This window comes from Pituophis catenifer, unplaced genomic scaffold (assembly GCF_029215685.1).
Source record: "Pituophis catenifer annectens isolate HBS135680 unplaced genomic scaffold, rPitCat1.0.hap2 SCAF_2, whole genome shotgun sequence".
NCBI lineage: Eukaryota > Metazoa > Chordata > Lepidosauria > Squamata > Colubridae > Pituophis > Pituophis catenifer.
Genome location: NW_027256882.1, coordinates 161,810,987 through 161,831,747, shown reverse-complemented (window position 1 = coordinate 161,831,747; position 20,761 = coordinate 161,810,987). Strand labels below are relative to the sequence as shown.

General features: G+C 46.7%; 1 protein-coding gene across 2 annotated transcripts in view; it reads left to right on the top strand.

Moving 5' to 3' along the window:
- Positions 1-20,761, top strand: part of CALCOCO1 (calcium binding and coiled-coil domain 1) — a 45,414-nt gene that overhangs the window by 13,629 nt on the left and 11,024 nt on the right. The window contains exons 4-11 of one of the 2 annotated variants that reach the window (XM_070937944.1): positions 1,073-1,175; positions 1,669-1,868; positions 3,010-3,168; positions 3,644-3,792; positions 4,901-4,991; positions 5,108-5,263; positions 7,094-7,348; positions 19,898-20,023. In XM_070937944.1, coding sequence (XP_070794045.1) covers positions 1,073-1,175; positions 1,669-1,868; positions 3,010-3,168; positions 3,644-3,792; positions 4,901-4,991; positions 5,108-5,263; positions 7,094-7,348; positions 19,898-20,023 — 1,239 coding nt within the window. Of the gene's footprint in view, positions 1-1,072; positions 1,176-1,668; positions 1,869-3,009; positions 3,169-3,643; positions 3,823-4,900; positions 4,992-5,107; positions 5,264-7,093; positions 7,349-19,897; positions 20,024-20,761 lie in introns of both variants that reach the window. The other variant, XM_070937943.1, reaches the window with a different exon arrangement.

The window sequence follows — 20,761 nt, the reverse complement described above, 5'->3', positions numbered from 1 at the left end:
TTCAGGAGTTTTGGAGAAATTGTAATCAAGTGTATATGAACACCACACTTTTTGTTAGCTATTATTTTTACTACTTGCAGTTATGACAGTACTCAGGAACTGTAGAGTAAAAAGCTGAAGACTCATTCAAATCCAAATCCCCTTCTTGTAGCATCAGGAGAGGACATATCTTTTTCTCAACAACAGCATTCAAAGTAGGAAAAGCCCACAGACAAGATTTTCTGGTGGTCTCTCATCCAAGAACTAAGCAAAATCTAAACCTGTGTAGCTTTCCAAAACCAGCCAAAGCTGATTGGTGGTGCCATCTAGCTGGGTCCTTCATATTTACCAGGAGAATATATCTTCCTTCAATTAGCAATAGCAATAGCACTTAGACTTATATACCGCTTCATAGTGTTTTTACAGCCCTCTCTAAGTGGTTTACAGAATCAGCATATTGCTCCTAACAATCTGGGTCCTCATTTTACCCACCTGGGAAGGATGGAAGGCTGAGTCAACCTTGAACCAGTGAGATTTGAACTGCAGCTAGCATTAGCAATTAAGAAGACATACTCTCTTCTGCCCATAATCAAAATACCCTGCAAGTCGAAAGATAGCACAGCTCAGCTAGAACTTTGCATTTCCAATGTTCTGATTACCATTGTCTTCATAATTCATAAGGAATTCTATTTATTAAATGTATATGCACTATCAAGCAACTGGGCAACTTTCAACATGATAAAAATAACATTATAAAACATTAAAACGTTAGATACCGTGTTCCCCGAAAATAAGACCCTGTCTTATATTTTTTTGAACCCTGAAATAAGTGCTTGGCCTTATTGCCATGTGCTCAAAAGCCCAATTGGGCTTATTATTAGGGCTTGTCTTATTTTGGGGGAAACAGGTTAATTAAAATTAACAAAAGTTATCTAGGATAGGAATTTTGTGTAAAGAGCAGCATTAAAAACATACATTCTCGCACTCAAAGGTGGTTCCATTCAAAATTGTTGGGTTTGCAATGGTAGACCTTCAGGGAGAGTTACACAAGTACTATATCTTCTACTGCTACCTTTCCCATTCCTTGCCTCAGGCGGATGCTTCTTCGGTACGTGACTATTATACCTTTGTGTGGGGCATAATGCCAGATGGTGGAGCTTCTGAAGGAACCCTCCATTGCAGCGTCCAGTTCCAAGGTAGGCATGTTACAAGTGATTCAGAGCAGATTCATCAAAGCATACACGGCTAAATGTTTTGAGTAACACTTGAAGAATGACTTCCTGCCCAAGCAGAATGGTGACACAAGATAAAGGAGATAAACAGAACAACTAGTCTTATTAAACTTGGCTTCAGCAATCTATCTGGCCTGCCCTTTCAAAACAGCTATTCAAAACAGCTTAGGGAAAAGTTCATGGGAAACAATAAAATGGTCCGGAGTGCTGAAATCAATTCCATGTAATGAAACTGGGAGCAAAATAAAATGCCAATTTATACTAAAAGCAAAGCAAAAAGATCTTTAACAGTTCATCAGAAATTAAGAAAAGAGAATGTTAATCAAAACTGAGATCCTTAATTTCCTATCTTTGGTTTTCCTTTTATCTGTGACTCATTAGGAGTCAAGAAATAAAAGAAAGCCTCATATTCAGAAGTCAGAAAAATAATACAGTAAATATATTTGTCTTTTCACAGCCAGCTACTTACCTAAGCCAGGTCCGCAGCAATATCACTTTCGTTATGTGGATCATCATGGGGAAGTGTGTGGCCAAAGTTCTCCTTTCCAATTCAGCGAACCCCGTCCCATGGATGAGCTCGTCACTCTAGAGGAGGCCAGCGATGACGGAGGAGGAACTGATATGCTGCTGGTAGTTCCCAAGGCCGCTCTACTTGAGGTAAGATGCTTTAAGCAACCCTTGGTTCTCACTGTAAGCCAACATTCTTGACCCTAAACCCACTTGAGATATTCCCTTCCTTGAATATAATTTTTTTCATGACTAGTTGCTTGCTGCCTAACTATAACATTCAACTCAGCTCAGGAAATTCTAAATTCAGGCTTTCACTCAGCTATGAAATGCTCTAGATTTTAGGCCTGTTTTTACATTTTTTCAACCCAACCAATTTTGTGAGGTTATTATAGACATTCTTAGCACCCTCTAGAGAAGGGGTGGCTTAGAAATAAACTGCAACAAACTCATGTTTCCTGGTTTTAATTCTGTTCCATATCATCTCTAATACAAAGGGAATGTTATCATTTCCATATTAAATATACAGTATCTTCTGATATAATTAAAGGCTAAGCAATACCAGCAATGAGAGAAAGGCCCTATCCCTTGTGATTATTGGTGGAACAGATACTGGTTGCTTCCTTTGAGTCTGCATCTTCACTTTCCACATTCAAATTTGGAGGTACATCATGGCACAAATTAAAATATTGACCTATGATCTGATGTTTTCCTTAGCATTGGTGTCAGAAGTTGGTCTTCTTAATGTGCTTGGGCTCCAAATTCCATCCATCTCAGCTAACTTGGCTAGCAATCTAGAAAGTAGTCCAACAACATCTCTGTCCCCAGTCTGTCCTCCTAAGGTGCCAAAATGAATGAGGTGGAGCAAGAGTTTCAAGATGTCCTGGACCATCCATCCAATATTAAATGGCTGACCTTCTGCTTTCATCAAGCCAAGATAGCAGAGTTTATCCAATCTTCTGGAATTATACCAGAACCATTAAACTGCTACTGAGACATTCCTTATTTGGCTTTGCTGTATAAAAAATTAAGTATCTGAAGGCTGAGATAAATGCTTTTCCCTGGCATGTTGAGTTTTCCTTGTGCAAAGCTGTTTTGTAAAAGCAATGCACCATACAAATAGCCTTGAAATATTTCAGCCTGGAAAGATTATATCATGATTTAATTTTTTTAAATCAGCTTTTAATTCTAGGATAGCAATACAAAGATGGTAAAATTCAGTCCACTGAATGAATGTGTCCCATGACTTTGTAGTTTGGTACCATATCTCTTTCTCTCTACTTCCCCACAGACTCAGCTGGAAGAGAGTCGTCAGGAACAAGGAGCCCTGTTGCGTGAGTCCTGCCGCCTGAAGGAAGAGGTTCAAGAACTGAGAAGCCGCGCAGCGGATCTAGAAGCAGCACTTAACTCCTTACGTGATGAGCACACCAAGCTGGCTGCACAATATAAGGCAAGGCAGAAAGCAAGGTTCTGCAGTAGGACTTGCCAGCTCTTCCAGATCCCACCTCTTCCCAAGCTTCAGGAAAGGTGTTGTGTTCCCCTCATTTTACTAAGCAAAAACTCAGGTGGCCACAAAACTTTGTGCAACATCTGACTCCAAGCCTGAAGCAAGATCTGGGTATCCCTTCCTCACTCGAGTATAAGCCGAGGGGGGCTTTTTTCAGCATAAAAAAATGTGCTGAAAAACTCGGCTTATACTCGAGTATATACGGTATGTCTCCATCTCATACTTTTATGTCTGGTTGGGCATTGTGAGAAATAACTATTCTGGATCAAAATGAGCCTTACTTTCATCCAGTAGGGTTATTCATATTTTGTTGTGTTCAATTTTGTCAGCAAAACTAGCTGCTGGATTTTTAAATTTTATTCAAATGTTATAATGTCTATCATGTCCCTCACTTTTCTTCCTCTCTATCCTCAATCAGGAACTGTCAAATTCTTACACAGAAATCTCCAAGCAGAGAGACACTCTAAGCATTCAAGAAACTGGGCACTTGGCCCGAATCCAGGAACTGGAGGGCGATATCCAGAGGATTGGAGAGAAGATGCTTCAGAGGGAGACGGAATTAGACAGGTCAAGGCCATGTCAAAGAAAGCACCTCAAGTACAATCAAAAGGGAGAAGGATGGCAGGAGGGAAAAAGAGGAAGAGAGAGATGGGAGTGTGGGGACAATATCTTCTGAGCTACCGACAGGCAATTAGTCCTGTTGATGTTCTGACTAGAACTCCTATTAACTCAGATTATTAGAAGTTTATAGGAGCAACACAGCCGGAGGGTATCAGATTAGGATGGGCTGAATTATATCTTCTCTCATGCTAAAGTCAGAATCGTCATGGAATCAGTTCTTGGTGCCATTCTAACTCAAATCTCAAGAAACTGTCCCAGGATTTAATATATTGTGTCCTAGTTTCCATATCTTTGGTTTTATCAGAGGATGTCCACTACCATTCAGATCACGAATTAAACGTAGGTGGAAGAAGTACAGGAATGAAGGCAGTTTAGGGATCAATATTGTTTTTTACATTGTTTGTAACAAGCCCACTGTCAGTGAATTAGATTATGTTGGGGAATGTTTTCATACAGAGATCTGTTTAGTAACCTAGTGATGCCTTGAAATTAATAGGTTGTTGCTAAAATATCATCTTGGAATTAGGCTGCTGGGCTAGTAGATGCTTGTGCTATATTGAGGAAGATGCAAAGATGGAACCAGGGGTGAAATTCAGCAGGTTCTGACAGGTTCTGGAGAACCAGTAGTGGAAATTTTGAGTAGTTCAGAGAACTGGCAAATACCACCCCTGGATGGCCCCAGAGTGGGGTGGGAATAGAGATTTTGCAGTATCCTTCTCCCAGGAGTAGGGAGGGAATGGACATTTTGCAGTATCCTTCACCTGCCATGCCCACCAAGCCACGCCCACAGAACTGGTAGTAAAAAAAAATGGATTTCACCACTGGATGGAACTAAAGGGTGGTTTCTAAATAGGTACGGTAGGTTAAGTAGGTAGGTAGGTAGGTAGGTGATAGATAGATAGATAGATAGATAGATAGATAGATAGATAGACAGACAGACAGACAGACAGACAGACAGACAGACAGACCTATTTTAGAGATGCCCCTGACTTAGAAAGAGCACAGTGAATATTCCTCACACGTATATATACTGTTTGCATAATTTCTGCTGCAGGGTGAAAGACACAGTGAAGTCACTTCTGAGGGAGCAGGAACACATCCACCATCAGCTCAAAGAAGAGAATGCCGAGAAAGAGCAGTACCAGGTGAGCATGGAGCAACAGGTTTGAAAAGAGGGACACAAAAGAGGAGCAGGAAACCAGAGCTGGCATTGTTAGCCAAGCAGCTGGCATGTTGGAAACACGTCTCCTCTCCTCTCCAGGTCAAGCTGCAGGCTTCCAAGGAGGAGAGCCGTAGTCTGGCCTCCGACTTGCAAGAAGCCAAGACTCGTCATGGTGAGAAAATCTCCCAGGCTCTCATGCTGCAGGAGGATATTCAGAAGTTGCAGCAGAAGCTGGCAGCTGCTAACCGCCGCACAGTAAGTACCTGAAGACAGGAAGCCTCTAGGAATATTAAAAATAAGGTTTATCAAGTCCAGCACTTGATAAATGGGGGATGATCTTGGTGTTCTCCCAGAACTTCTCAAGACACCCAGTCTTGATAACCTATCTCCAGCACCTAGTAATTTCTGTCCTTATGCAAGGAACCCCCTTTTTGCCCATCCTAAATGCAAGTAACCGTCTCATTTCCTCGAGTATGGAGCCTTAAGTAGCCATCCAGTGGATATCTCTAATCCAGTGGTCTATGCTATTTCCATTACCAAAAGAAAGGTAGTAGCTTACAACAAGAAAGAATCCAGGATTTCAGAATGATAGCAATAGCAGTAGCACTTAGATTTATATACCGCTTCACAGTGCTTTACAGCCCTCTCTAAGTGGTTTACACAGTCAGCCTATTGCCCTCAACAATCTGGCTCCTCATTTTACCCACCTCAGAAGGATGGAAGGCTGAGTCAACCTTGAGCCTGGTGAGATTCGATCTGCTGAACTGCAACTAGCAGTCAGCTGAAATAGCCTGCAGTACTGCACTCTAACCACTGCGCCACCTCGGCTCATATTTCAGACTGATAAAAAAACAAGGTTGGACAAGCAAAGCACAGATCAGGACATGTCATAGGCAGAAAAAAAAATCTAGGGTGATGTTGCTTCAGGTCCAACCCTTTTTCTCCAAACTTGTGTTTTGTGGAAGAAGATTCATGTACAAAATGGCACCAGGTTCTACTGGGCACTTCATGAATTAGTTTTTAAAAATTCTAGGAGAAATAAGGTATTTTAATTATGGGTGAAGTCCCTTAAACCCATGGACTTTGTTTCATAAATAGACTTGGAACAAAGTTACAGCCAACAGAACTGGTTTCATGTTAGAGAACAAGAAAGAACTGACAAAAATCAGCCAGCCCTGATCTAGGGAAAACCACTTGTTCTGTCAGGACTTGCAGGGCAGAGGACTGGATGGGTGGGAACCAGAACCCAGGGATTTATTCTTGGCCCAGGGAAAGAAACTAGATCGATATTGTTAAGGATATTGTTGTTGTGTTACCAACCAGCAGAGTGTAGAGCACCGAGAAACGTTGCTGAGAGCAATGAATAAGAGATGTGCAAACTAGTTTATCAAAAGTTTACTTATAGTGAAAAAACAATCTCATAGTCTTTAAACAAATCCAAGTCTTTGCCAGTTAAATCAGTCCAGTGATACAGAAATCTTCTTATCACACAAACAGTAGTTGGTTAGAATAACAAACTCACTCTGGTAACAAACCACGATGGTAGCAGATCCATCCAACAATGATAGCACAATGGTTGCAACTCCACACACTATGGTAGCTTATCATCAACTGAATACGTTACAGTACCTTTCTTAAATACGTTCACAACTAATTACAGCATGACTCAGCATTACAATGAATCAGCAGGAAAACTTTAAAGTCACACAATACATATTCATATTAAAGTCACAGAACACATATATTGCCTGGACAACTTGTTAAGCTCAAACCATATCCTAACAGATATCTCTTTCTTTGTGAAAATTAGACAAGTTTTTGTTTTTTTTTTTTGTACAAGAATTAGGTTAGAGCTTGAAAACCTGAAATACATCAAGTATTGGAAGACCTTCCCATCCTCCATAATCAATGCTTGTACTTGCTTGGGCAGGTTCCCACTTCAGGATTAGAAAGTGTGCTGAATTCTAATGGCTGCTATTATAGACCACTTATTCTCTTCCTGGGGCTCTCCTAGTACCATAAAGGTTCGGTATGGCCTCTCCACCTTCTCTTGGGCCTCTTCCTCTCAGTCCTCTCTCTTTCCAGGCACAGATGGAGTCCTTGTGTGAACAGTTACGCACCACACAGGATGTTCTGGCTGCCAGCCAACAGAAAGTGGCTCTTTTAGGGGAAGAGCTAGCCAGTGTGGCCTCCATCCGAGACCGCACCATCTCTGATCTCCACAAGAGCCGCCTTGAGGGAGCTGAGGTCAATATCAAGCTTGCTGACATGACCCTCAAGTGGAAAGAAGGCAAAGGCCAATGGTGGAAGGAGAAAGCCATGCTGTTGCAGAACGTAGAGGTATGTGGGACACCTGTGCATGTGATCCCCTAAGTCAGTTGAGCAAACTTCTGTGGTTTTGGGGGTTTTTTTGGTCTTCATCATTTATGTTCCTTCTGTCTACTGGGAAGTCTAAAACATGCATGTGGAAGCCTCATCTCATTTACCTTCTCAGCAATCCATGGCTGAGATTGGACTGAGAGGGAACAAATGTTCTAGAATTATTTATGATTGATTATTTTATTTTATTTTTTTAATTTTATTTTGAATTTGTATACCGCCCTTCTCCCTGAGGACTCAGGGCGGTGAACAGCCAAGTAAAAACATCAAGTACAAATATTAAAATACAATTAAAAGACATATATATATTTGGCCCCATTAATTAAAAACGATAAACAAAACAATTAAAAACACTTAAAAAATTAGGCCAGCCCGGCTTGCTGGAAAAAGAAGGTTTTAAGGGCACGGCGGAAGGCACTGAGGTCTTGGATTCTCCTTATCTCTGGGGGCAACTGATTCCAGAGGGTAGGTGCCCCCACAGAGAAGGCCCTCCCCTTGGGGGTCACCAGCCTGCACTGTTTGGCTGGTGGCACCCCGAGGAGGCCCTCTCTGTGGGAGCGCACGGGTCGATGGGAGGATGTCGGTGGCAGCAGGTGGTCTCGAAGATAGCTAGGCCCTATGCCATGGAGCGCTTTAAAGGTGATAACCAACACCTTGAAGCGCACCTGGAAGACCACCGGGAGCCAGTGCAGCTCACGCAGGAGCGGTGTTACATGGGAGCGCCATGCTGCTCCCGTCACTACCCGCGCTGCTGCGTTCTGGACCAGTTGGAGCCTCCGGGTGCTCCTCAAGGGGAGCCCCATGTAGAGAGCGTTGCAGTAGTCAAGGCGAGAGGTGACGAGGGCATGAGTGACTGTGCACAGGGAATCCCGATCAAGAAAGGGCTGCAACTGGCGAATCAGGCGAACCTGACAGAAGGTCCCCCTGGTTACAGCCGTCAGATGTTCCTCCAAGGACAGCTGTGTATCCAGGAGGACTCCCAGATTGCGAGCCCTCTCTGTGGGGGCCAACGACTCGCCCCCAATAGTCAACTGACTATATCGGGATGCCGGGAGCCACAGCCACTCAGTCTTGGAAGGGTTGAGCTTGAGCCTGTTCCTCCCCATCCAGATCCGCACAGCCTCCAGGCACTGGGACATCACTTCAAGGGCATCATTGGGGTGGCCTGGGGTGGAGATGTACAGCTGGGTGTCATCAGCGTACTGGTGGTATCTCACCCCGAAGCCACGGATGATCTCGCCCAGCGGCTTCACATAAATGTTGAACAGGAGGGGCGAGAGGACCGACCCTGAGGCACTCCACATATAAGAGGCCTCGAGGTCGACCTCTGCCCCCCTGCCAACATGAACTGCGACCGGTCGGAGAGAAAGGAGGAGAACCACCGTAACACGGTGCCCCCCATCCCCAACTCTTCCAACCGGTGCAGCATGATACCATGGTTGATGGTATCAAAAGCCGCTGAGAGGTCTAACAGGACCAGAACAGAGGAGCAACCCCTGTCCCGAGCCCTCCAGAGATCATCAACCAACGTGACCAATGCCGTTTCCGTGCTGTGCCCGGGCCTGAAACCCGACTGGAATGGATCTAGATAGGATATTTCCTTCAGGAATTGTGGAAACTGTCGCGCGACCACACTCTCAACAACCTTCGCCATGAAGCGAAGGTTGGAGACAGGACGGTAGTTGGCCAATATTGCCGGATCCTCCACCCTGCCTTCCAAGGGATCCTCCCATGCTCCCGGATGGAGCAGGGAGCGGGTCACCCTGAACAGGGCGGCCGGACGATTCCCTGATGACGCAATAGAGGCGGAAAAGTAATTAAACTTTGCCATCTTTATCGCCACTAGGTAGATCTTAATATGCGACCTTACCAGTGTTCGGTCAGATTCAGCGAGACTGGCCCTCCAACCGCTCTCTAGGCATCTTTTCCGGCGTTTCATCTTCCTCAGCTCCTCGGTGAACCAAGGAGCCGCGAGGGATCGACACCGAGTCAGAGGCCGCAAAGGCACGACTCGATCCAAAGCCCCACCAGCCGCCCGATCCCAGGCAGCTACCAGGTCCTCGGCCGAGTCGTGTGCCAGATCTTCAGGAATTGGCCCAAGCTCCGTCTGTAACCTATCAGGATCCATCAGGCGCCTGGGGCGGATCCATCTAATTGGGTCCGCCTCCCTGCGGCAGGGTGTAGCGGTTCGAAGGTCCAGACGAAGGAGTGAGTGATCTGACCATGACAAGGGTTTCATGTCTATATCCCCTATAATAAGACCACTCAACCACTGGCCAGAGACAAAAATCAGGTCCAGCGTGTGTCCCCCCCTGTGAGTGGGGCCATGAACTAACTGGGTCAGGTCCATGGCCATCATGGAAGCCATGAACTCCCGAGCCATCTCCGACGTTTCACCAACGGACGGCAGGTTGAAATCACCCATGACCATAAGCCTGGGTGTATCAACTGCCACCGTGGCTATCACTTCGAGTAGCTCGGACAGGGCCGTTGCCACGCGGCAGGGAGCCAGGTACGTAAGCAGCAAGCCCATCTGAACCCCATGACCCCATCTCACAAAGAGGGACTCACATCCGGCAATCTGTGGCACAGTGGTCTCCCTCGGACCAAGACCTTCTTTAATAATAACCGCCACCCCCCCCCCGCCCCTCCCCTGGGCCCTCGGCTGATGGAATGCTCTGAAGCCTGGTGGGCACATCTCAACCAGAGGGACCCCTCCCTCTGGGCCCAACCAGGTCTCCGTAATACCCGCCAGGTCCGCTCCCCCCTCTTGAATAAGATCGTAAATGAGGGGGGCCTTATTTACCACGGACCTGGCATTGCACAGCATCAGCTGGAGGCCCATGTCCTGAATAACTCTGCCACCTAGAATCCGAGAGGAGCCTTGAGGACCGGGGCGCGCAATCGCTCTCAGGTAGGAGGATAAGGTCCTCTGCTCCCGCCATATCTGCCCCTCCCATCCACCATGCTGATGATATCCCCAATCCCTCGTCCTGCACCCTCCAGACCATTACCCTGTGCCGGGCTGGGCCCTGACCTAGGTGGATTACCCCGCACCATCCCCTTTGGTCGCCCTCCCAGTTCCCCTTAAAAAATTATTAAAAACCCTAATTAAAAAACCCCTCAATCCCCGCTTTAAAACATGCCACCTCTCGGGGCTCCAAAGCCCGTCCTTAAGGTAGGCCTTCGATAAAGTGGAAGGCCATCGCCACGAGAGGGGGGCATCTCGCAGCGTGAGCAAATCTGCCGAGGTATAAGCCATACAAGTATGATGAGCTGGAAAAGGGGAACTTTGGATGTCAGCGATATTTAAGGATAGTCATTGAGGTCATTATTTATACCCCATGACTATCATTAAGTGTTGTACCTTATGATTCTTGATGAACGTATCTTTTCTTTTATGTACACTGAGAGCATATGCACCAAGACAAATTCCTTGTGTGTCCAATCACACTTGGCCAATAAAAAAATCTATTCTATTCTATTCTATTCTATTCTATTCTATTCTATTCTATTCTATTCTATTCTACTGTCAGCACTTCAAGCTGCATTTACTCTAGTGCTGACATAAGAAGGAGGAGCGGAGGCGTCTGGAAAGGGACGTTTGACTTTTCACCTACTTATTTTCCCTGGAGATAATATCCCCTAGGAGATGGGATGGGAGGGGGGAAATTCCTTTGAGTTGGAGCAGTAGATAGGGGTAGAGTGACTTGGAAGATGGCCAATGAGTGCAGAGGAGTGGGGAACAGAAAGGGAGGGTTTTGGGTCTGGAAGTCAGTGTTGGCTACGATGAGTCGGGCTTTGAATGTCGTGCTTAATAAATGGGAGTTTTCTTCAAAGACTTTGTTTGAAATGCAATTTATTTGAGATGACCTCAAAACTTGACAGATGGCCAACACTCCTTTCCAGCCAAACTGGCTGACCTCCAGATCTCCAGCTCCCTGCCAGATGTATGGAGTGAGTGGAGAAGAAGTCCAGACGTCATGGCGGAAAGCAAACTCTCCGAAGAGAGTTTAATCCAGGCAACTGGAAAAGAGCCAGTCTTGATCCCAGCCAGTTTGGATGCGACGGAGCCTCAACCCCTCCCTCCTCCAGCGAAGCTGCAAGACAGCCAAGATCAGACGATCGTGCCACAAACCAAGAAAAAAAAAGATGAGTATTGGTGGGCTTTGCCAAAATCCGCAGAGACTGAGTTTCCCTTCCCGAACGCGCAAGGGAAGGGGAAACCCCTGAGTGAATTGGGGAGAGCAGATTGGCTATGGGACTGGCAGCAAGCCAGGCACCAAAAAGCTTCAGGGAAGCTACTCGAGAGCCCCATAGATGAATTGAAGGAGAAATTTCACCATGCCATCATTCAGGAGGAGGGGCCATCGGGCAGGCCAAAGGAGAAGGGGGAGCCAGTTTGGTCTGCTGAACCGAGAGGCCGTAGACTGAAGCACAGCCCTCCCCCCTACCATAGCAGAAGGAGAGGAAGCCCAAAGATGCATCCATGGGTTCCCCCCTTACACAGCAAGCCGAGCAGCCTAGATGGGACATCACCTCCCTACCCTAGAAGGAGAGATGAGGAAGAGGACCAGCGGTACCGAGGGCAGGCTTACAGAGTCCCGGAGTGGGAGGAGAGAGCAGCGAGGGAGGACCCACCCCCTTTCAGAGGGAAGTTCGATGGTGATCCAGACCAGCTAGCGCAATTCCTCGACACAGCTGAGATCTACATAGAGTGCTATGGACACCTCTACCCATTTCCCAGAGCCCTAGTGAGTGCCATTTCAGAAGGGTTGGAGGGAGAAGCAAGGAGGTGGTCAGCAGCCCTCTACAAGAACAGGGCCCCCCAACTGCAAGACACAGATGAGTTCTTACAACTACTACGAGCCCGGTTCGAGGAGGCAGAGGAGGACCCCTATGTGGAGGACGAGCTCAGGAACCTAATGCAGAAGGGGAGGCCAATCAGAGAGCATATCCGTGAATTCAGGAGAGTCATTGGGATCTTACCTCCCTTACCAGAGCGACTACTGGTGTATTTCTTTAGAACAAGCCTAGACAAGCGAATCGCCCAAGTGACCGCTTACCAGGACATCCCGAACCGACTCTCCGAATGGTTCCGAGTAGCGATAAAAGTCGACAGAGGGCTGCGAGCCAACGACATGTCAAAGCAACCAGATGGCAAGCAGAGAGGCCAACCAGACCAGGGACCACCCATTAGACGAGAAACCACAGCACCACAGCCTACCCAGAGGCCTGTCGTCCCACGGAGCCCGCTGAGGTGCTACAGGTGTGGGGGGATTGGTCACCTGGCCGCAGCGTGTGGAACCCCGAGGCCGAGATCAGACCCACCGCCCAAGGCACGACCGGAACGAGGGCCCAAGCGCGCCACCAATGCGCCACGGAAAATCCCCCAGGGTCCAGAGGTCTTCGCCCACCTAACCGAAACAAGGGGGATCCCAGATGATGGAAATCAATCCCCCGAATCGTATGACAGCGAGGACGAGGGTGAAGACGACCCAATGGTGAGTGGACCCATCCACCCTTTTCTCTTCCCTATATGCCTAACGGCCCCAAAAACAGGGACCCAAGGGACTTTCCAAGCCCTAATAGATTCGGGCTGCACGAGGTGCCTGATTAACCTACCCACAGGCCTAAAATTGGGGATCCGAGTCAAAAAGCTCAACCACCCAATTCGATTTGAACAAGTTGATGGGTCTCTAATGGGGAGAACTTATGCCACACACCTGACCGAACCAGTGAAGCTGGAGCTAGCAGATCACTGGGAAACGATTCGGTTCATAATAGCCCCCAAAATGACAGATCCAGTCATACTGGGACTCTCTTGGCTAGACAAATGGGGCCTCATCATCTGGTGGCAAGAGGGAACCCGTAGGCTGAGGATAGCAAAGGGTCCCCAACCCCTGCTGCTCCAACCAGGCGAGACGCCCCCCCATGCAGAGGCCCCAATCCCTCCCGCCACAGCAAGGGAAGACGCCACCGACACAAGGGTCCCTCCCTAAGGGTACACTAGAGCAACTGGCAGCCGCATCCGACAGCTCCCATCAGACAGAACAAATCCCAGAGGAGTACCAAGACCTTGCAGAGGTGTTTAGTGAGGCCGAGTGTGACGTTCTGCCCCCCCCCCCACCGCGAGGCCGATTGCGCCATTTAGATCATCCCTGGGGCGAAACTACCTAAACCTAAATTGTATGCCATGATGCCCCGTGAAATGCAAGAAATGCGGAACTACATAGACAAAAACCTACAAAGGGGTTTCATTGAACCAGCCAAACCATGGGTCGCGGCACCGGTCCTCTTCAAAGAGAAGAAAGACGGCTCTATGCGCCTGGTGGTTGATTTTAGAGATATCAACGTTGTCTGCGTACACAACTTATGTTCCCTTCCCCTCATGAAAGACAGGCTAGCCCACCTGTCCAAAGGGAAGGTTTTCACCAAACTAGACCCCCGCAAAGCCTACTACCGGATACGCATCAGGGAAGGAGATGAGTGGAAAACAGCATTCAACTGCCCCCTAGGGAGTTTCCAATTTAAGGTGATGCCATTTGGACTGCAGGGAGCCCCGGCGGTGCTCATGCAATTGATAAATGAGGTTCTACATGAGCACCTCTATGAGGGGGTCCTCGTCTACCTAGATGACATTCTCATTTACACAGAAACCATAGACGAACACATACCCCTCGTCCGCCACCGCGAGGCCGATTGCGCCATCGAGATCATCCCTGGGGCGAAACTACCTAAACCTAAATTGTATGCCATGACGCCCCGTGAAATGCAAGAAATGCGGAACTACATAGACAAGAACCTACAAAGGGGTTTCATTGAACCAGCCAAACCGCGAGTCGCGGCACCGGTCCTCTTCAAAGAGAAGAAAGACGGCTCTATGCGCCTTGTGGTTGATTTTAGAGATATCAACGTTGTCTGCGTACACAACTTATGTCCCCTTCCCCTCATGAAAGACAGGCTAGCCCACCTGTCCAAAGGGAAAGTTTTCACCAAACTAGACCTCCGCGAAGCCTACTACTCGATACGCATCAGGGAAGGAGATGAGTGGAAAACAGCATTCAACTGCCCCCTAGGGAGTTTCCAATGTAAGGTGATGCCATTTGGACTGCAGGGAGCCCCTGCGGTGTTCATGCAATTTGTTAAGGATATTGTTGTTGTGTTACCAACCAGCAGAGTGTAGAGCACAGAGAAACGTTGCTGAGAGCAATGAATAAGAGATGTGCAAACTGGTTTATCAAAAGTTTACTTTATAGTGAAAAAACAATCTTATAGTCTTTAAATCAATCCAAGTCTTTGCCAGTTAAATCAGTCCAGTGATACAAAATCTTCTTACCACACAAACAGTAGTTGGTTAGAATAACAAACTCACTCTGGTAACAAACCACGATGGTAGCAGATCCATCCAACCAATGATAGCACAATGGTTGCAACTCCACACACAATGGTAGCTTATCATCAACTGAATACGTTACAGTACCTTTCTTAAATACGTTCACAACTAATTACAGTATGACTCAGCATTACAATGAATCAGCAGGAAAACTTTAAAGTCACACAATACATATTCATATTAAAGTTACAGAACACATATATTACCTGGACAACTTGTTAGCTCAAATCATATCCTAACACAATTGATAAATGAAGTTCTACATGAGCACCTCTATAAGGGGGTCCTCGTCTACCTAGATGACATTCTCATTTTCACAGAAACCATAGACAAACACATACCCCTTGTCCGCCAAGTGCTGGAAAAACTGCTGGGGGCGAACCTATATGTCAAGCTATCAAAATGCGAGTTCCACCAGTCACGGCTAGACTACTTAGGCTACTGAGTGTCAAATGAGGGGATAGAAATGGACCCAGCCAAAGTACAATCAGTCCTAAACTGGCAACCCCGTTGCACCCGTAGACAACTACAAAGCTTCCTGGGGTTTGCGAACTTCTACAGACAATTCATCCCCTCTTTTGCAAGAATTACCAAACCTCTGACGGACCACCTAAAAACAGGGAATCCAGCAACAAAACCCCGCCCAGGACACCCTCTACAGTGGGACCTGGCCTGCCAACAGGCATTCGAAACACTAAAAGAAATGTTTGCAAAATAACCGGTCTTAAAAGCATCCTGACCCCGAACAACCCTTCGTCATCCAAGCAGATGCCAGCGATGTGGCAGTGGGGGCTGTGCTACTGCAAAAGAACAGCCAAAGGAATTTACAACCTTGTGCCTACACATCCCGCAAACTCACCGACACAGAAAGACGATGGGCGACGTGGGAAAAGGAAGCGTTCGCAGTGAGATGGGCGCTGTTGACCTGGCAACACCTGCTAGAAGGAGGCCAGAGACCATTCGAAGTTTGGACTGACCATAAGAATCTGGAGGCCCTCAGGACCCCACGGAAGTTGTCGCCCAGGCAAGTCCGGTGGGCCCAATACTTCAATCGTTTCAACTTCGAGCTGAAGCACATCCCAGGGGGGGAAAACTTTCTGGCCGATGCCCTCTCCCGAATGCCCCAATACACAGTGAGCAGGTAGTGAATGCCATCATCCCCTCTGCCCAAGGAGTAGGTCAAGTAGTCACCAGACGGCAATGTCGCGACCACCATGACCAATCAGCAAGTGACTTAACGACAAGACTCAAAACGGAGACATTGGTGGACCCCTCGTTCCGAGACAATCAACATCTCTTGACAAAAAGGGATGACCTAGCATGGAAAGGGACAAAACTCTTATGTCCCAGAGACTCTACGCACCCTGGTCCTCAAGAGGAGCCATGACGTTAAACCAGCGGGGCATTTCTGCTTCCTAAAGACTCTGCACTTAGTACGAAGACAGTTTTGGTGGCCCCACATGAGAAAAGACGTAGACAGTTATGTAAAAAGTTGTACCATCTGTGCCACGATGAAAAAAAGACCAGGAAGACCTCCTGGGCTGCTGCAGCCAGTAGCTGAACTGACAAGACCATGGGAGAAGATTGCAATGGACTTCATAATAGAACTGCCGAGGAGTGGTGGAAACACAGTGATCTGGACTGTAATAGACTTATTCTCCAAACAGGCACATTTCATACCCTGCAGCGGGCTACCCTCAGCCCGCCAGTTGTCCAAACCGTTCCTGAAACACATCTACCGCCTGCATGGAGTACCCAGAAGAATCATCTCCGATCGAGGTGTCCACAGCAAAATTCTGGAGGGAATTCCTACGGTCCATACGGTCATCCCAAGGCCTCAGCTCAGCGTTTCACCCGAGCACCAATGGGGGGGCGGAGAGACTGAATGCCATGATAGAGCAATACCTGAGGTGCTACATCGACTACCAACAGTCTAATTGGGCGGACCTCCTATCTTTTGCGGAGGTCGCGTATAATAATGCTGTCCACAGTAGCACAGGACTAACCCCATTTAAGGTAGTGAGTGGTATGGATTTCGTCCCCATGCCAGAGTACCCAAGGGAGCCTCCTTCCTCAGTCAGTTTGACCGATTGGATGGAAATGTTGAAAGAAACCTGGGAGAATGTCAAGAAGGCATTGACCAAGGCGGCACAATCCTATAAGAAACAAGCAGATAAGCATCGAACAACCCAAAGACCATTCCGAGTGGGAGAGAAGGTCTACCTCTCCACCAAGTATTTGAGACTCAGACTCCCGAGCAGGAAACTGGGCCCGAAATTTATAGGACCATTCCCTATAGTAAAACTAATCAACCCGGTTACAGTACAACTGCAGCTGCCCCGACTACTAGGGAGGATACACCCCGTTTTCCACAGTAGCCTCCTGAAACTGTGATGGGGTCAACTTTAAGGCCAGTGCCACGTGACCCCCCTGGGCCCCTGGTTATTGATGGCCACACTCACTATGAGGTACAGCAAATTCTCGATTCGAGGTGGCACAGGGGACACCTCCAATACTTAATCAAGTGGAAGGGTTACCCTTTGTCAGAGGCTTCCTGGGTGAAAAGCAGAAACATCCAAGCTGACCGCCTTATAGCCAAATTCCATGCAGATCACCCGGGCAAGGCGGGAGGGGGCGGGACACGCACACCCGGATGGGGTAACAGTACTTAACTTGTTGTTTGTCTTACACAGGCCACCCTGGAAAAATGAAGGGGGAGGGGCCGGATGTCAGCACTTCAAGCTGCATTTACTCTAGTGCTGACATAAGAAGGAGGAGCGGAGGCGTCTGGAAAGGGACGTTTGACTTTTCACCTACTTATTTTCCCTGGAGATAATATCCCCTAGGAGATGGGATGGGAGGGGGGAAATTCCTTTGAGTTGGAGCAGTAGATAGGGGTAGAGTGACTTGGAAGATGGCCAATGAGTGCAGGGGAGTGGGGAACGGAAAGGGAGGGTTTTGGGTCTGGAAGTCAGTGTTGGCTACAATGAGTCGGGCTTTGAATGTCGTGCTTAATAAATGGGAGTTTTCTTCAAAGACTTTGTTTGAAATGCAGTTTATTTGAGACGACCTTGAAACTTGACATATACTCTACTCTACTCTACTCTACTCTACTCTACTCTACTCTACTCTACTCTAATCAAGTGGAATTTCGACACCAGATCCCCTTCACCCATGGCCAATATTTTCAGCACTATACATAATACTACCTTCCCCAATCCACATAAGCATTGCATTGCCTATTTTCTTTGTAGTAGAGAGGGAATAAAGCAAAAGGATCCTGACATCCATTGATGCAATCATTGATCTTTTATTTTGGATTGAAATTAAGCTCTGGGGAATTTTTTTAATTAGTTGTGCTTGCAGAAAGAACAAAATCCCCAAGTAGTTGAATGCCGAGATTTAATGTTTGGGAGTTTCAAAAAAAAGAAGAAGAAGAAGAAGAAGAAGAATGATATGGATTTGAAACGAAATTATTCTATATTTTAAAGAGATCAAAGAGAATATTTGTAGCTCAGGGTTGAACTGGGGGGTCCTTGGTGCACTCTGAGCTTGGTTGTTTCTTGCAGATGTTTCATTACCAAACTAGCTAACATCATTAGCACATCCTTAGTACTGATGATATCACCGAGTTTGGTAATGAAAAGTCTGCAAGAAAACAACCAAGCTCAGAGAGCACCAAGGACCCCACAGTATTTTAAAGCATTTAGATGCTTCCCCAGATTCCCTTTCTGGGGAATGTTTCTAGCAAGGGATAAACTTTTCCTAGTATGCTGCACTACATTATCTTCTATAAGCTAAATAAAGCAAAGTCTAATTGAGAGGGATGTGTTAAAAGGTGCAGGTTTCCATCATTTCAGATTTTATGTGTAGGAATTTGGAATATTTGAATTTGAAGGTGGGTGTTTTGACTGTAGTGTTCTTCCGACCATTCTGAAAGTGATCTGAACTTAAAACAATCCTATAGAATTGGCGTTCTGAGATTAAAGTGGGGCTAGTTTGAATTTCAAACACTTCTGGTAAGGTCAAAACAGTTTTGAACCATCCATTGAAGTCTGAGTAGCTGTTCCAAACTCCAGTTGGGATGATTTGCCTTGAAAGTTTCAAATTTGAAGCGTTTTACTTAACTATTAAAAGGAATCTCATTTTATGTTTGAGTTTTGTACATGTGTCAATTTTTTCCAGTATGACCACAAACAAAAATGTTCAGCAATCTAGTTTGCTCTGTGGGACCCCTTTTATCAATAGTGTCGATCTTGTGGAGAACTATTCTGTCAGTATTAACTATGTTGAATCCTCCTTGCGGTCTTCCTTCCTTCCTTCCTTCCTTCCTTCCTTCCTTCCTTCCTGCCTCCCTGCCTCCCTCCTTCTCTTCCTTGCTCCTTCCTTCCTTCCTCCCTGCCTTCCTTCCTCCCTGCCTCCCTCCCTCCCTCCCTCCCTCCCTCCCTCCTTCCTTCCTTCCTCCCTCCCTCCTTCTCTTCCTTGCTCCTTCCTTCCTTCCTTCCTTCCTTCCTTCCTTCCTCCCTGCCTCCCTCCCTCCCTCCCTCCTTCCTTCCTTCCTCCCTCCCTCCTTCTTTTCCTTGCTCCTTCCTTCCTTCCTTCCTTCCTTCCTTCCTTCCTTCCTTTTCCCACACTCTGTTAAAACAGGGACAAAATTGCTGGGATAACTAAATCAATGGACAAATCTATAGATGACTCCTTCTTAACCTAGCTGCTCTTTAGGGTTTTAGATGTCCCTGAGCTAAAACTTTTGCTAGCTCTGTCAACATAGTCATTGCTGAGGAGTTGGTGGGTTTATATTTGTTTATTTAATTATTGAATTTCTATGTATATAGTTGCCCATCTGACTTTCACGTGACTCTGGGCAGCACACGCAATTAAAACAAAATTTACAGAGTTTACATAATTTATTAAAACCAATTAAAAACTGTAGTAGAGAACCATTATTGTCGTTAAGTAACATCTAGACTTCCTTGGGTTTTCCACCCCTGCATATTTCATGAAGAATCCAACCTTGCCAAGTACTTTAATAGCTTTCCATAGAGCAGATGGGGGGGAGGGGGGAGTAATCTCATCCTGCACTGACCCTTCCTTTCAAATTTATGTTTTGTTAGGCCGAGAAAGATAAGATCCTGAAGCTGAGTGCTGAGGTTCTCCGTCTTGAAAACAACTTGCAAGAAGAGCGGGCACAGCGCCAGGTGTTGCGTATGGAGCTGGTACAGGAACGGGATGCCAGTCTGGTAAACTATCTCCCCTGGAAAAAGGATTCCATCATTCAAGGAGGGAGGGGAAACAGAGCCATTTACAGATTAAGATTGCCAAGCTTCCAGGAAGAAGTTTAACTCCCTTGCCTGCTGTCTAGATGGGTTGCAAGACATCTTTATCTTGCAAGGATCACCAGCAGAGAAAGTTTTGAAAAGAACTCTTGATGCTCTCCCTCTCTTACAGGATGCATGATTCTTTCTGTGACTTTTGGAATTATTGACTAATGGCTAACAGAGCCTATCCTTCCATTTCATTTCTTCCCCCAATTTGCCAGCCACTATCCTGTTGCCGAAGGGACAGCAATCCTATCTATCTATCTATATATAAGATATATAAATATCTTATCAAAGGGATGTGGTGGCTCAGTGGCTAAGATGCTGAGCTTGTCGATCGAAAGGTCGGCAGTTCAGCAGTTCGAATCCCTAGTGCCGCGTAATGGGATGAGCTCCCGTTACTTGTCCCAGCTTCTGCCATCCTAGTTCGAAAGCAAGTAAAAAATGCAAGTAGAAAAATAGGGACCATCTTTGGTGGAAGGTAACAGCATTCCGTGGACCTTTGGTGTTTAGTCATGCCAGCCACAAGTCTTCGGACAGCGCTGGCTCTTCAGCTTTGAAACAGAGATGAGCACCGCCCCCTAGAGTCAGGAACGACTAGCACATGTGCGAGGGGAACCTTTACCTTTACCTTATCCTGTTGTCACTGACCATCCTTAG